Source organism: Sceloporus occidentalis, unplaced genomic scaffold (assembly GCF_023333645.1).
Source record: "Sceloporus occidentalis isolate IW3139 unplaced genomic scaffold, rSceOcc1.0.p SCAF_9, whole genome shotgun sequence".
Classification (NCBI taxonomy): Eukaryota; Metazoa; Chordata; class Lepidosauria; order Squamata; family Phrynosomatidae; genus Sceloporus; species Sceloporus occidentalis.
In genome coordinates, this window is record NW_028316989.1 from 38,974,876 (window position 1) to 38,989,973 (window position 15,098).

Below are 15,098 nucleotides of genomic sequence, written 5' to 3' on the forward strand. Positions count from 1 at the left end.
AATTACTTCTGACAGACCCTTAATTTCAACTAAATTTGCAAATGGGTGGGATCCTGCAGTTCAAAGCCAAGTGCAAAGTATTTTAGTCGCATGAAATAAGTGGCACTTTTCTTTTGACCCTGGACTTCTATTACATTAGGGTTAGGGAAATTATCAAAGACGTATAAAACTGGTTAATATTTGAACTCAGCTGCTGCGTTAAATATTAAAGAAGAACATGTATACTTATGTATTGTACATAACAGTGTATGTTTTAAGATTTGTGACCACTTTTAAGAGTGGTACAAACTGAAAGAAAGCTCATTTGTCACATCCAGTAGCCAGGAGTGACATGTACCAGTACAGTCTTGTATACCAGCTACAGTCCTAGCTGAAATGACAAGACCTGGTCTCAGCTAGTCATACACTACTTATGCTTAAACTGGAATACAGGAACATGCCTTATGTGGGACTGCCTCTGAAGATGGTCTGGCTGCCCGAATGCTAAAGAAGTAATAAAGTGTGTGTGTGTGTGTGTGTGTGTGTGTGCATGTGTGTGTATTAACACTTTTGCCAGCGGCATTGGTTACCTGTGAACTTCTGAGTCGAACTAAGAGTGTTAATCTTTTAATATCTTTTAGGAACACATTTACCAATAAGATTCTATCTATGATCTAAACTGACAACTGGAAGCCCTGCTTATGTAACTACTGGGGAAATGAGCTAGGTTGGTGGGCAACGCTGGCCCCACAGTTATAGAAACCCCTTCTTGTTAGCATAAACTTTATTTCTGAGTATAGCTCTCCCAGTGGGTATGATATCTTACCTTTTTCCTTCACTATTTCCCTAAAAGAGAACTGGTGGTGGTGGGTTCTGAAGCAGTTATTTCATATCTCTATGTGCCATTTCTACTCTCTCTGTATGCGCTTTCAAGTCACCTCTCAACTTATAGCAACTCCTTGAATTTCATAAGGCTTTCTTAGGCAAAGAATACTCAGAGGTAGTTTGTCATTGTACAAATGGTGTAATATCCCACTGTTTCATTCATCTTCTGTTGGTTATTTTGAAAGGGCTTGATAACAAAAATAATGTAAATATTTGAAATATATAATCATAGCTGACACAAGCAAAGAAATTATCTAACCTTATAGTCACATCAGTCCCTAATAGACCTAATCAATTATAGAGTATGATGGGCACCATGGATTTCTCACAAAGAGGAATATCCAGAGTAAAGACAGATCAGGACTTCTCATATAATCCTTCACAGCATACCCCAACAATACTTCAACTTTGTTGGACCCTCCTGAAAATTCCCCAGAGTTCATAGAGGAGGCTTTACCATGCACTCTACACTGCCTTATACATCCCCCCCAACACAACTAGAATCATAGAATACAAATCACAGAATTAGAGTTGGAAGAGACCTCAGGGGCCATCCAGTCCAACCCCATTCTGCCATGCAGGAACTCACAAAGCACCCCTGACTGATGGCCATCCAGCCTCTGTTTAAAAACCTCCAAAGGAAGAGACTCCACCTCTCTCTGAGGGAGTGTATTCCACTGTCAAACAGTTCAGGAGAATCTTCCTAATGTTGAGGTGGAATCTCTTTTCCATTGCTGTAGATACTGTTCTCTGTAGCAGCAGAAAAAAAGCTTGCTCCATCCTCCATGTGACATCCCTTCATATTTTTAAACATATATGCTTACTCACATCACCTCTTAACCGTCTCTTTTCCAAGCTAAACATAACCAGCTTCCTATGCCATTCTTCATAGGGTATGGTTTTAATGGTTTCCAGACCCTTCACCATTTTAGTTGCCCTCCTTTGGACACGCTCCAGATTCTCAATGTCCTATTTGAATTGTGGTGCCCAGAACTGGACCCAGTATTCAAGGAGGGCCTGACCAAAGCAGAATAGAGTGGCACTATTACTTCCCTTGATCTAGATTCTATACTTCTGTATTGATGCAGGCTAGAATTGCATTGGCTGAAGGTAGCTTTATCAATTTCATCAATGTATTATGACAGACGTAAAAAATGACCGGGGTTCTTTTAAAAGAAAAGGAACACAGAATAAGGGGGAGAATCCACTCACTGCAAGAGAAATTGAGCATATAAATGGCAGGATTATTTTTTAAGAGGAAAAGAAAATCTCTGAAATAGAGGGGTGTGAGGGGGAGGGAAACTGGTTGTCGCAGGGGCACAGGTGAAGTGCTGATGATACAGATGAGTGCTGGCATATTTAGGTACCACAACAAGGAAGCACCCAATCTCCATAACCTGTTTACGGCTTTTTTAAAAGGAAAAAGACAACACAACATGGCATACGGAAATGTGAGACTGTACTGCTTATCACCACTAAAGCAAACACTGACTAACTCAACATGTAGTTTTGTCACACAGTACAAGTCTTTTGTACACAGTGCACTCCGGACGCATAACACATTCACACTTTAAAGATTTAAGAACACAAACTCTATATACACTGTACTGTCCAGTTGCAGCGTCATGTTGAAAAGATACCTAAAAGAAACACAGACAAAATAAATTCAGTGTTTCCTTTATTAATTCCTTGCAGTCCTGCGGTTTCCGAGTGCCAACAAGACTGCTTTCGTTGTGATGTGAGAGGATTTACCCATCTGCTTGTGCTGCAGCATTCAAGATGACTGGAGGGGCAGAGACACTTTAGCCACGCCAATCCCTGCCACAAATCCTTTCGCTCCACCAAAAGGAAAGATTAACTGGTTTTGTTCCTTATCTAGCACACGCAGTTGCAAAGATAAAGCAGAATTGGAAGAGAAGAAATGGTGAACTCTAAAATGTAATCAACATAGGCAGAAAGAAAGCTATCCGAAGGTGTTTGAAAGGCGGAAAAGTTATTTCCATCAGCCCAGACTGCCTTGGCATCTTTTGTCTGGATCCCAACGAAGCTGTAGCATAGATTTCAACCTGAGACACATGCAACGCAACGCAAACCATCACTTAAAAGCAAAGAAACACATTGCAGAGCTCCAAACATGTATGATCTCATCCCCGTTCGTTCACACTGCAAGAGAGGAAGCCCAGAGAGAGAAAGGGAGAAGCAAAAGGCTCCTTTGACCTTGCAAAGAAACAGATGCATCCACAAAAAATGGATGGCAGAGGGAAGGGGGTGCAGCCTACAGCCAGCATGGCCAGAGGTCCTCCTTTCCCAGGACATGTCCTACATTTCAACCTTCTGTCCAAGAGGAATGCCCAGACAGCCTACATTTTGAGCCGGACAATGTTTTGCGTCCACACCGCATGAATGATCCGTTTTGACACCACTTTGAATCGCCATGGCTCCAGGTTCTGGGATTTTGGGAATGGTCGTTTGTCACAGGACCAGAGCAGAGCCACAACACTGAGCCCAAGGCAATCAAAGTGGTCTCAAACCAGATCATTTCAGCAGTGTCTTCTGAGACTTGAGCCCTCTCTCGGCCTCAGACTAAATCCATGAATGCAAAAGTCTGGCTGATGTTTGGGTTGTTTTTTTTAAGGGTCTTGTAATGTGCTGCCATTCAGGGTGAGCACACGTCCTCCTTTTCCAGCACGGGTCCTACATCTCAGCCTTCTGTCTGGGAGGAATTCCAAGACCAACTACCATTCCCAGAATTCCATAGTATGGAGCTGCGGCAGCTGTCAAACTGATGTCGAGACGGATCTTTTCTGCAGGGCAAACGCATGGCATCCTAAGAAGCATGGATTTACATTTCGATGTAGCTTTGATTTCAGAAAGTCCTCCATTTTTATCTTAGAATGTCCTCCAGTTTTATTGTGGAAACCCCTCCATTGTCGTTGTTGCTGGGGTTTTTTAAATCTCTGAGTGTCTTCTAATTTTTTTATCCTCAAACGTCCTCCATCCTTATTTCAGAACATCCTCCACTTTTATCTTAGAGTGTCTTCAATTATTTTTGTAATTATTATTACTATTATCTCGGAACGTCCTCCAATTTATTCTGGGACGTCCTCCATTTTAATCTCGCAGCGTCCTCCATTTCAACCTCGCAGCGTCCTCCATTTCTCATCTCGTCCTCCATTTTCACCTGGGAACGTCCTCCATTTCTCATCTCGTCCTCCATTTTCACCTGGGAACGTCCTCCATTTTTCATCTCGTCCTCCATTTTCGTCTCGGAACGTCCTCCTTCCCCCTCCCCTTCCTAGAAGGCCCTCCATTCCCAGAATTCCACAGCATGAAGCCGGGGCAGTTGTCGAAAGCGGTGTCATCCGCGCAGCCTACGAAGGAAGACCGTCCTCCATCGCCTTGCGGCGCCGGGGAAGAAAACCCACCGGGAGACCTCCCCAAATCCCACCCCCTTCGGGACCCGACTAGGGACGAGGAGGCGTCAGGCCCCCGGCGGTGGAGAGAAGGAGGGCGGAGAGGGAGAGGGGAAGGGACGGGGAGCCGAGCCTCTCACCTGTGGGTCGGGCGGGGCTGCCGCCGCCACTGCCTCCGCTTCTGCATCCCTCAGCGACTGAGGGAGGAACCGACACTCGCTCGGACGACGACGACAACGGCCGCCTCGCCGCAGTCTCCGCCCACTTTTTTGGAGCCCGCGCATGCGCGCTCTCGCCTCTCTGCTCTTTGAGGGAACCCCGCCGCGCCTCTTTTTCTTCTTCTCTCAGGCACGCGCAAGCCCCGCCCCCTCACGTAACCGTAATCTACATAACCATTTTTCATTGGTTTGCGCTTGCTGTCACTCACCTCCGTCCCGCCTCCCCGCACCGCCAAAGGCGGTGCAGGGAGGCGGGACGGAGGTGAGTGACAGCAAGCGCGAACCAATGAAAAACGGTTATGTAGATTACCACCCTACCCTCCTACCCAATCCCTGAGGTTTGTAGTTCACTGAGGCCTAACCCTCCCCTTGCCTCAGCGGTCCCCTAAACTACAATTCCCAGGATGCAATAGTGAAAAATAGCACTTTTACTCATTTCTCCACGTTTGCGGCTTTTAGTAATATACACACTCGTCCCTCAATATTCGCTAGGATGAGGGGCACAAGACACACACACACCCATAAACATGGAAAAAACCCAAATAACAAAGACAGGTATTTCTTTTACCTGAGGTAAAACACCTCTCTAGGAATCTCTAGGTTTTCCAGTGCAAGTCTGTGGTCAATGTCTGACAGACATCTTTATAGGTCCTTCAGTGCGACTTTTGGTTAAAGTTGACCATAGAGTTGCACTGGAGGACTTGGATATTCCTAGAGAGGACATATTAATCAAACCCATGAATGAGCAAATATCAAAGCCACAGATATGGAGGGATGAGTGTATTCTCTCTCTAGGAAGCTCTAGGTCCTCTATGAACCAAAAGTCGCACTGAAGGACCTAAAGCAGTGCTCCCCAAACTGTGCTCGTTAAGGGATGTTTTTAGACTTCAACTCCCAGCATCCCAGACCATAGGCCAATGTGGCTGAGGCTTCTGGGATACGAAGTCCAAATAATCTCTTGAGGGCCCAGTTTGGGGACCACTGAGCTAGAGATTCCTAGAGAGAACGCTCCACTAGGCATTTGTCGCTCCTCCAGTGCAATTGTATGGTCAACGCCTGGCAGATGTTGACCGCAGAGTTGCACTGGAGGACGTAGGTATTCCTAGAGAGTCAACAGTACAGTACAGTGGAACTCTAAGAGCGCGGAGTGCTGTAATCTCCGTATGAGAAAGCCCCGCCCCTTGAAGATGACGTGACGCAACAGCCGCACCCTATCTGGTTTGCCAAGCCCCGCCCAGACGCTTCGAGGAGCGAAGGGAGGGAAAGGGGGAGGAGCCACCTCGCTCGCGCGCTCACGGGCAGCCAATGGTAGCCAAGGCCCCGCCCATACACGTTGGACCCGTATGTTAATTAGACGCCTTCTCCTCTTGCCCCGCCCCTCTTCCTTGCGTTTCGCTCTGTTTCTACCTAAGGATGCGGCGGGCTTTGCGACGTTTGCGCTTTACGGCTGGCTGTAGCAACCGAAGCGTTATGAGGAGAATGAGGCCAGAGACAAGTAGTGGTTTATTTTTACGACACTTGCGCTTTACGGCCGGCTGTAGCAACCGGAGTGTTAGGAGAATGTGGCCGGAGGCAAGTTAAGGGTTTACTTTACGACACTCGCGCTTTACGGCCTGCTGTAGCTACCGGATTTGTATGAGGAGAATGAGGCCGGAGACAGGTAAGGAATGGTTTGTTTTTTGGAAGTGAGGCGGAGTGTGAGGAGAAATAAGGCCCCAAATGTGGAATGTCAGCCGCCTTGAGTCCCGTTTTGGGAGAAAGGCGGGATATAAGTCCCATAAATAACACGGTTTGGCGCCGCTTTTACTCTTTGCTATGGAATTCTGGGAGTTGGAGTTTGTTCTGGGCCCCGCCACAAAACCCAACTCCCAGAATTCCACAGCAAAGAGCAAAAGCGGCGCCAAACCGGGTTCTTTCTTCAGTGTTGTTCTGGACCCCAGACTTGGTCCCTGACGCTGGAGCCTGGCTGGTCTTTGTGGTTGTTTCCCGGGTTTTATAACGCGATCCTCTTCAGGGTGAGCAGGCGTCCTCCTTTTCCAGGGCATGCCCTACATTCCAGCCTTCTCTCCTGGAGGAGCTCCAAAGTGTCCTCCATGATGATGATGATGATGATGATGACAGTCCTTTCCCCATAGGGACACACGAGAGGACACTGGCCAATGGGGAGACATAGGACAATGCCTGCTATAGGGACAGATGAGAGGCCAGCGCAGGGATTCCCTAATGCTTCCCTATGGACAAGACTGTTTTCCCTTTGGGCAAGAACACTAGGACAAGACCCCGTGAACACATAAGAAAGGACCAGGTTTTGACCTGAGAGACGCCTCTCTAGGAACCTCTAGGTCCTCCAGTGAAACTCAGTGGCCAACGTCCGACAGACACTGACCACAGAACTGCATTGGAAGAGCTACAAAGGCCTAGAATCTCTAGGTCTTTCAGTGAAACCTTTAGTTAAAGTGGACCATAGAGTTGCCCTGGAGGAGGACCTAGATACTCCTAGAGAGAACATATTAATCAAAAGCATGAATAATCAAACCTGAAAATGTCAAGCCCAAAAATATGGAGGGACGAGTCGTTTGTTTCAGTCCATCCCCATTTTTGGACCGTGACTTAGAAGCATAGATTTACATTTTGGCATTTGTAGATGTAAGATTCATATGGCCAGTCACCGCCAAGAAATTTCCCAGTAACTACTAATACTTGGTGCTATTGTCATCTGGGCAGGACTTTGCCTCTTCCATCCTATAGTTGGCATGGCTCTACGCATTGACCCCATTGGCACAGGAATAGATCGCTCTAAGATGTCATGAGAGATTGTCATCATAACCTTCTAGAACTCAAAGCAGGGAAGTCCCTTTCAAGATAGCTATAGAAGACAGACAGCTATGAAAAGGCCCTGTAAGTGTGGAAACTGAGCAGGTTGATCATGGATTCTTTGCCCCGCATCCAATGTGTCCTTTTGCATCTCTGGATAAGTTCTGTCAAACTTTGCTCAGCGTCTTCACATCTATTCCAAATGCTAAAAATACAGTATATAAAAAGTTAGTGACTTTGGAAATGTGTAGAGAGATTTCCCTTTGAGCAGCCCCCGCAAATCTGGGACTAATATTAAGTGCTTACCACTGTCATATCTCATTTTATGTAGATACTTGGCTGTCGCCATTACAATTTTCTCTGCTATTCATTCTGTTTAAACTAGGATTGGGTAGCGGTAAAACTCAATGATATTATCCCAGGAGGGACATGTGGCGTCACAGAGATTCAGGACTAAGGATAAAGGCTGGAGCATTTTCTAGAGCGAAGTGCTTGTGGCTAAACTGAGGAAGTAATCTCTTTGTGAAACGGTTTGGGTATTGAGCTTTCTTCTGGGTTACTTCATAGGCCAAGGCTATCCAGACTCCAGCTATAGCTCCCAAGAACACCTACTAGCAAGTTGTGCACATAATCAACTTGCATAGTAGCATGGGAGTTGTTTACAGAATCACACATTGCTGCAAAAACATCAGATCCGAAACAGCCCTGCCTTCTTTAAATTCTTCATCTCTGAAATAGTTGGGAACAGACTCAGGTAAAGAACCATAGGCGCTCCCTTTGCCTCTTATTAATATACTCACTTGATAATGCTCTGCAGGAATGCTCAGCACCACGTGAGTCGGACTGTAAAGCATTTACTTTGACATCCATGGAACATTCTGGATGTTTAATAGACTAAATAATGTGATACATTAGAGACCTGGTGTTGTTGAATGTCCCCATGTATGTCATTTTAAGGCCTGTTATTAAATTGTAAAGAGATGTTGCTTAATGGTTGATCTTAAAAAGCTTGATAGGGTTCCTTGGTGCACATTGGTTTAAAAAAAGAAGAAGTAGTAATTCAATATTCTGGGTCCTCTAATGGTCTGCCTTGCAGCGAGAGAAATCTTCCCACTGCGTCCTGATGAATAAATGAACCACTATACTGTACTTTCCTGCTGCAACGTTGGCTGGGTGTTGTTCCCTGGTTTGCACTTAGTCATCCAAGGGGACTGTGTTTGCTATTCATGGTGCACTTTCAAAAGGGCCACATCCTGGCTGATGCAAATTGATATTTGCAGTACACAGAGTCGTAAATAATTTCAGAGCTACCATCTATTTCACATTACTTGAGGGAAAAGCCCTGTCCAGCTCAATACTTACTTCCAATTAAGCTTACCTATAGATTAGATTGCAAACTGTTTTGCAAGTCTCTGAGACTGGATAAGTTACTTTTTGGAATGATGATTCCCAGAATTCCCCAGTCAACATGGCCAGTAGGGAATTATAGTCTCAAAAAGTCATCTGACCAAGACCCCTAATTTGGGAGCTATGGCTGAAGAAAGTACAAAATGCTTATGTTTCTGAGGTCTTTAGTTGAGAAAACATGTTCTTAAATCCAAGTGGTCATAGAATCATAGAATACTAGAGTTGGAAGAGACCACAAGGGCCATCCAGTCCAACCCCCTGCCATGATGATGATGGCGATTTTGTTTATTTATATCCTGACTATTTCCCCCAGCCCTTGGACTGATAACACACAAAGTTAAAATAGATATGGATGAAACCTTTCATCGGTAAAAGCATACAAAAGTTAAGGATTTCTCCTTAAACAGTTCCTGAATAATAATAAAGCTTTTCCAATCCCTGAAAGAATGCCATGGAGGAAGCCAGTCAAGCATCTCCAGAGTATGGGAACAGCCACCAAGAAAGAGCTCTCTTGCACTCCCAACAGTTGTACCCAAGATAGAGTGATACCAGTGAAGCTGTTGTAACAAGGGAAGTATGTGTTCTCCACACAGCAGCCTGGATACAGCTGTTTGGACCAGCTGAAATTTTCCAACGTTCTTCAAAAGCAGCCCTGGGTAGAGCACATTACTCTAATCCAGATGGGATGTATCTAAGGCATATGTCCCCATGTGCAGATCAGTTGTCGTGCATACCCCACTGCTTGTGAAATGCTTGTTTATTTGCAAGGCTGCTTTATTCAGTTCGCATTACAACCATCATGAAAACATTCCAGAACAGAGCTCAGAAAAACTGTTTTGGGGAGTACAGTGCCCATAATCCTCAAATAGCATATCTGCTGACCATACAGACTGAACGATTCTGGGAATCTGAGCTATGTTTCAAAATTGATTCTTTTTTGGAACCAGAATTTACTTTAGAAAACAGATTGGCAGACAAAGAACTCAACTTTATACAGGATGCAAGCCTGTTAATAAGAATTACGACCATGAATAAATTCCCCACCGTTCCACTTCCCTACTGCTGTGCTTGCATACTTACACATGGCATGATATCACCATTTCCTTACCCTGATTCTTTCAACTGGCTGTTTTGACAGATGTTGAAAAATGAAGAGGATGGGGGAGAGACAAGTGTGTTGAAATATTGCAGGCAGAGATTTCTTTATTGGGTTGTTCATTTTCAGTGGCATTCCTTGCCCTGGTGCAATGCCTTATTCCACCCAGGAAGTAAGCCCTGAAAAAGACTATTGAAACAAAGAGAAGGCGGCTGTGGAATTTGTCTCTCCTGCGATACAGTGGGTTGTTAGAAAAGAAATAAAGCTTGTTCTCTAGAATTGTTCACTAAAAAAATCATAAGTTGCTATGGTACTTTCTGTAGTGCAATTGTTGTCTGTCATTTTGACATTAAAAATAATTCCAGCTGTTAATGAGACAGTAGAGTTTATAACAGTAGGGCACATTTCTATTTAAACCAACCCTTTTATCCCTGAACCACATGAGATTTGATTCAGTGTGTCACGAATTTTATCATGATTCTTTTTCCCTTAGAAAGATCAGTAAAACTAGTTAATTAAAATAAATTTAGGTTTTTTGAGTGGCCTCAATTCCTGTCTGGCTTACTAGACTAGGGAGAACAGATAGCATTGCTTGCACTGTTCTGCAGTCTTATCAGGGAGATAAAAACAGCTTTGCAGATTCTAACACTGACTCCAAAATAGAGGAAGCATGTTATCATCTCTCATAGACCATAATGTAATGCTTTATTTTATACCCTGCTTTTTCTACAAGATGCTGAAGGCAGTACAGTATGTGGTTCTGCCTACACCGTTCCCACCACCATTACACCTTCACACCAGTTCTGTGATCTAGAGCTTAGGCAATGGTGGGTAACTAGTTCTCCCAATGTTTCTAGCCTACAACTTCCATCAGCCCTTGCCTGGACACCTAGTGATCAGGGATAGTGATTGGTGAAGTCCAAAAACATCTGGAAGGCCACAGTTGTTAGCCCCAATAGTAAGGTGACCAGCCCTTGTTACTGCTATTGCTTCTCCTTTTAATATTAGTAATGACATCCACAGATAAGCTTGCTTGGGAAAGTGTTCTTGCATGCCAACAGCACAAATCCCTTCTCCTGTGAAGGCAAGAAATAACAACAACCTCTCCACCTCTGAAATCCAAGCCTCTCCCTGAAGCTTGAGAACCATGTCTTATCTTATGCATGCTGAGGTTTGAATAAGATAAGAGGCAATAGGACTCTTGCCCTATTGTTTCTTATTTTTTCCAAACAAAGGAGGAGAAATTCCTGTTTCTCTCTTGTGCAAATGCCAGAAAACATGAAGAAAGAATTGGTGAGCACCACCAGAAACTGGCTGTTAAGACAACCCTGTTGGCTAATTGGTGTCTGTGACTCCATTGGCCATCTTTGACACTGTAAAAAAAACCCAACCTATTCTAACCATGCTGTGTTCTTTTCACCCTTGATGATTTTAGGTCTTGGAATTTCTCTGGCTTCTGTGACTTTGCCTACCTAGAATGGACCCTGTTGTTCTAAGTTACATGGACAGTTTGCTACGGCAGTCAGATGTCTTGTTACTGGATCCTCCCTGCTGGCTTAATGATCACATCATTGGCTTTGCCTTTGAGTACTTCGCCAGTGATCAGTTCCAAGATTTTTCTGATCAAGTATGTTTTGTTAGTCCTGAGGTAACTCAGTTCATTAAATGCACCACCAGCCAGGAGGAGTTGGCCCTGTTCCTTGAGCCACTGAACCTCCCCAACAAGAAAGTCGTGTTCCTGGCCATCAATGACAACTCCAGCCAGGCTGCTGGTGGCACCCACTGGAGCCTGCTGGTTTACTTCCAAGAGAAAAACTGCTTTGCTCACTATGATTCCCATACCAGGAGCAACTCTGCCCATGCCAGACGGGTCGCAGGGAAGTTGGAACTCTTCCTTGGCAAAAGAGGCAAAGTTGCTTTTGTAGAGGAAGAAGCCCCTGCCCAGCAGAATAGCTATGACTGTGGGATGTATGTAATCTGTAACACAGAGGCTCTGTGTCAAGAATTCTTCCAGGGACAGCAGGAGCCAGTGTTGCAGCTCCTTACTCCCTCATATATAACAGACAAGAGAGAAGAATGGAAGAAACTCATTGCAAGGCTCTCTGAAAAGTGACCCACCAACCTCCCAACTGTTATTGCTCATATTCTTGTCTTGCTCTCTGTGCCTGAGAGGGAAAGCTTGTGCCATAGGGTTTCCCTACAGAAAGAATGTACTTACCTCTGCATTTCTGCACTGCCTTATTCTGCTGATGATCAGAATGAAGCTGAATCATAGGAAACGGGTACGCATCTTCCCAAAGGTGTTGGGCAATTATGTTTGTGGCCTCCCATATCCACAGAGTTTCCCACAGCACTCAAGTTCTTTGTATGTTTTAGGTGTGATGATATTTCATTGATGTCAGCAGCCCTCTTCCAAAAACACGCCTCAACCTCTAGAGGCGAGAAGGATGGTATAATGCTGCAAAATTGCCATAATGCTCGTTTTTAAAATTCTTCATAATGTTATGTAGGTGAGAAGCTTTTCTGAAGAGGGCTGTAGAACAGAGTTTCGGAGTTTTGCCAGCTTTGTAAAATTTGAATAATTACTGATGTATGGCAATGCAACATTTCGGTAATGTAATAGCGATGGAGATCTTCCAGTACTTAGGGGTGTTTCTTTCACCCCTTGGGGGTTCTCCCTGGCTCCTGCTTTCCTCTACCTGCTCTTTCTAGCAGTGTTGAAGACAGGCTGCCTCTAGCACTGAGAGAGAAATCCATTGGTAGGTAATAAAAGTGGAGATTAGCTTGGAGAGGCAGCTTTTCTCTAGGCCTGGCAGAGAAATCTGCAGTCTATGTTCAAGATTCCCCCCCTCCTCCTTCCAGCAATAGAAGTAGGTTGCCTCTGTTACTGGGCAACCTTTTTCTTAGCAGGGGCAAAGGAATCCCCTCTGATCAGTGGCTGGGGAAAAAGAGCAGGGAATCTTTCTATAGTGCTGAGAGGGGTGGTGTCTTTCTCCATAGAAGGAGAAGCAAGGCTGAATTGCTCTGGGCCGCTCCCCTTGGAGAAGGGTGTGGCTGCACTTTCCTTGCAAAAAGGGGTATGGATGATTTTTTGTGCCTCGCTGCACAGAGAGCGGGACTTTCGTGATGTCATCAGTCAGAAATAAAAGGGGATATTCCAGTACCAGGGCTGCAGAAGGGCTGCACAGTGATAGATAACACTGTAAGAAAGAAACAGAGCTCTTAACTGCTGATATCAGCTTAAAGTCGTTAGTCTCACTAGTGTAAACTGACTGAATCAATGATAAGTCAACACTTATGCAAGTTCCCTTAATTCAGCAAGTCTACTCTAATCAGGACATTATTCCTCCAGAGCAGATAGAATGATCTGGAAGTTCAGCCTCCAGAGGCTGAAGAGTTCCCCACCCTTGATGAAATGAGCGTTGGTTTTTTTGCAGTTTCTAGCTGTTCTTGCTGTTTATTAAACATGCTGTGATCTCTTTGTTTTTTGTTTTTTAGGATGCATCTCTAAATGGATTGTTTTTGATGAAACTCAAAAAGGGGAAAGGGAGCCCAGGCTTTCCACTCCCAGTGTTTAGTAGAGCAGGAAAATGAAACAATAACATAAGATATACCAAAAAAAATGTGTTTTTGTTTTTCCTTTGTGCACCTTTGGCTTGGAAAAGTGATTTAGGCATGCACTGCACAAATACATAACTCTAAAGTATATTTGTTTGAAGATAGGTTCCATTATGACTTTTGCATATGTCTAGCACTGCACCTTAAGGAATTCTGGTTATCAAAAGAGGAAGACTTGGGAATTTTTTGTATATCTTTAGGAGCCTAGGTTGACTTTAAGACTTTGAATTCTGCAAGAAAAGGGATTACACAGTAACTGAGTGTCAGACTAAGTGGATCCATTTTGTTAGTCCTTCAGTCTGTCTGGAAAGCAAGTTGGACATGCCAGCAAAGCAAAAACAATGAAAAGCCATGTGGCAACTAAAAGATTTAACAGAGTTATTATATTATGAATGTTAATGAGCAATAACCCACTTCATCAGATGCATAGATATTATAATTTCAGGTATAGATATACAGTACATATGGCTGCAGATGGGATTTAGACAGTGAAGTCAGAAAGTAAATTAAAGGCAGAGGCTCTTGAGAGTGACAATTGCATTATTAGTGCTGGCCATTCACAAAACTGTTACTGAAAATACAAATATCGAAGCTCTAGATAAGCCAATTAACAGAGGTAGTATGATAAGAATTGTTATCCTGATTCAAGTGCCTGGTGCTTGACCTAATGAACAGCAGTTGCATAGACCCTGTCTCTTATGTTGGGTGGACATTTTTAATCCACAACTGGATAATCCATGCATTTGATGAAATGGGTTACAAAACCTCATGGTACAGCTGATTTGTTAATCTCTGAAGTCCTACAGGACTGTAGTGCACTAACACAGATGCCCTTTTAGAAAGGTTAGAAAAGCAACAGACCAGTAGTAAAGGATATCCACTGGACTTCTCACTCTTCGTTGTGTCTCAGCTCTTTATCTACTTCATGGTATTTGGAGTGGAGAACAGAGTGGTACCTTCACCAGCTACATATGAAATCCTGCAATTGTTGGGTAACAGGGTTGCTTGCTTCTACTAAATGTGTGGGTCTGATGTAGAAAATAACCTGTCCTATTGAGAAATATACCAGTAAACTTGAGGGAGCCCAAAAGCACCATATTTGTTTTTTCCTGTTCGTATTGTTTTATTGCCCTTTTTACTCCCAAGGGAAGCTGCCTTAGCAGCTCCTCCTCCTTTTAATGCTGCACAAGAATCACAGCAAAAAGCCTTGAAGTCCCATGTTGTTCAATTATTCTAGGATGTGGTGACACTTTGGGGGCAGACAAGCTTTAATCCTTTTCTCATTTGCATCGGAAAGAGGGCATGATAATTTTTGTTCTATTTGGGAGAATCTTGAACCAAAATAAATAGAAGTGTTTTCACTCCAAAGAGTTTCATGCAGCTTCATTGCAGCAGGGCTTTTTATTAATTGAGGGAGGTGTGGAATATGTACACAATTGGAAAAGGAATGTAAACAGCAGCATAGTTCAAGAAATGAAATGCTTGATCTAAGATAGGTGTAAATGAGCCATCCATGTCAGACTGCAAGTTCCACAGGCCCTGTCCAACAATCTCCTGCAAGGAGTTCATGGCTGCAAAATAGCTCCACTCATTTGTTTTCTGCCATTGAATCAAGTTGCTTTGCTAGGATTTACTGGGGTTTAAAGAAGTGAAACCAGAACCACTTGC

The 15,098-nt window shown here is 44.0% G+C and overlaps 2 protein-coding genes across 14 annotated transcripts in view; one reads left to right on the forward strand and one right to left on the reverse strand.

Moving 5' to 3' along the window:
* The window catches only part of MYO9A (myosin IXA), a 132,646-nt gene extending 128,100 nt beyond the window's left edge, over window positions 1-4,546 (reverse strand). For all 11 annotated transcript variants that reach the window (XM_089538894.1, XM_089538896.1, XM_089538901.1 and 8 more), the window contains exon 1: window positions 4,418-4,546. The gene's annotated coding sequence lies outside the window, so the exon portion shown is untranslated. The remainder of the gene's footprint in view (window positions 1-4,417) is intronic.
* Window positions 4,547-6,022: 1,476 nt separating this feature from the next.
* On the forward strand, window positions 6,023-14,817 carry SENP8 (SUMO peptidase family member, NEDD8 specific). 3 transcript variants are annotated; one of them, XR_016282370.1, is made up of 3 exons: window positions 6,023-6,155; window positions 11,248-12,094; window positions 13,311-14,817. XR_016282370.1 is itself a non-coding variant. In XM_089538903.1 (3 exons), the coding sequence occupies exon 3, from the start codon at window positions 11,290-11,292 to the stop codon at window positions 11,923-11,925; it is 636 nt and encodes a 211-aa protein (XP_089395029.1). In that variant the 5' UTR covers window positions 6,138-6,155; window positions 7,877-8,063; window positions 11,248-11,289; the 3' UTR covers window positions 11,926-14,817. The 3 variants fall into 3 exon arrangements, 2 of the variants coding, with proteins under 2 accessions (XP_089395028.1, XP_089395029.1); XM_089538903.1 differs by adding an exon at window positions 7,877-8,063 and having other exon boundaries at window positions 6,138-6,155; window positions 11,248-14,817; XM_089538902.1 differs by having other exon boundaries at window positions 11,248-14,817.
* Window positions 14,818-15,098: the final 281 nt, after the last annotated feature.

What these genes read in the sequence shown, in the direction of transcription:
- SENP8 (XM_089538902.1), top strand. Translation starts at nt 11,290, where the DNA reads ATGGACCCTGTTGTTCTAAGTTACATGGACAGTTTGCTACGGCAGTCA.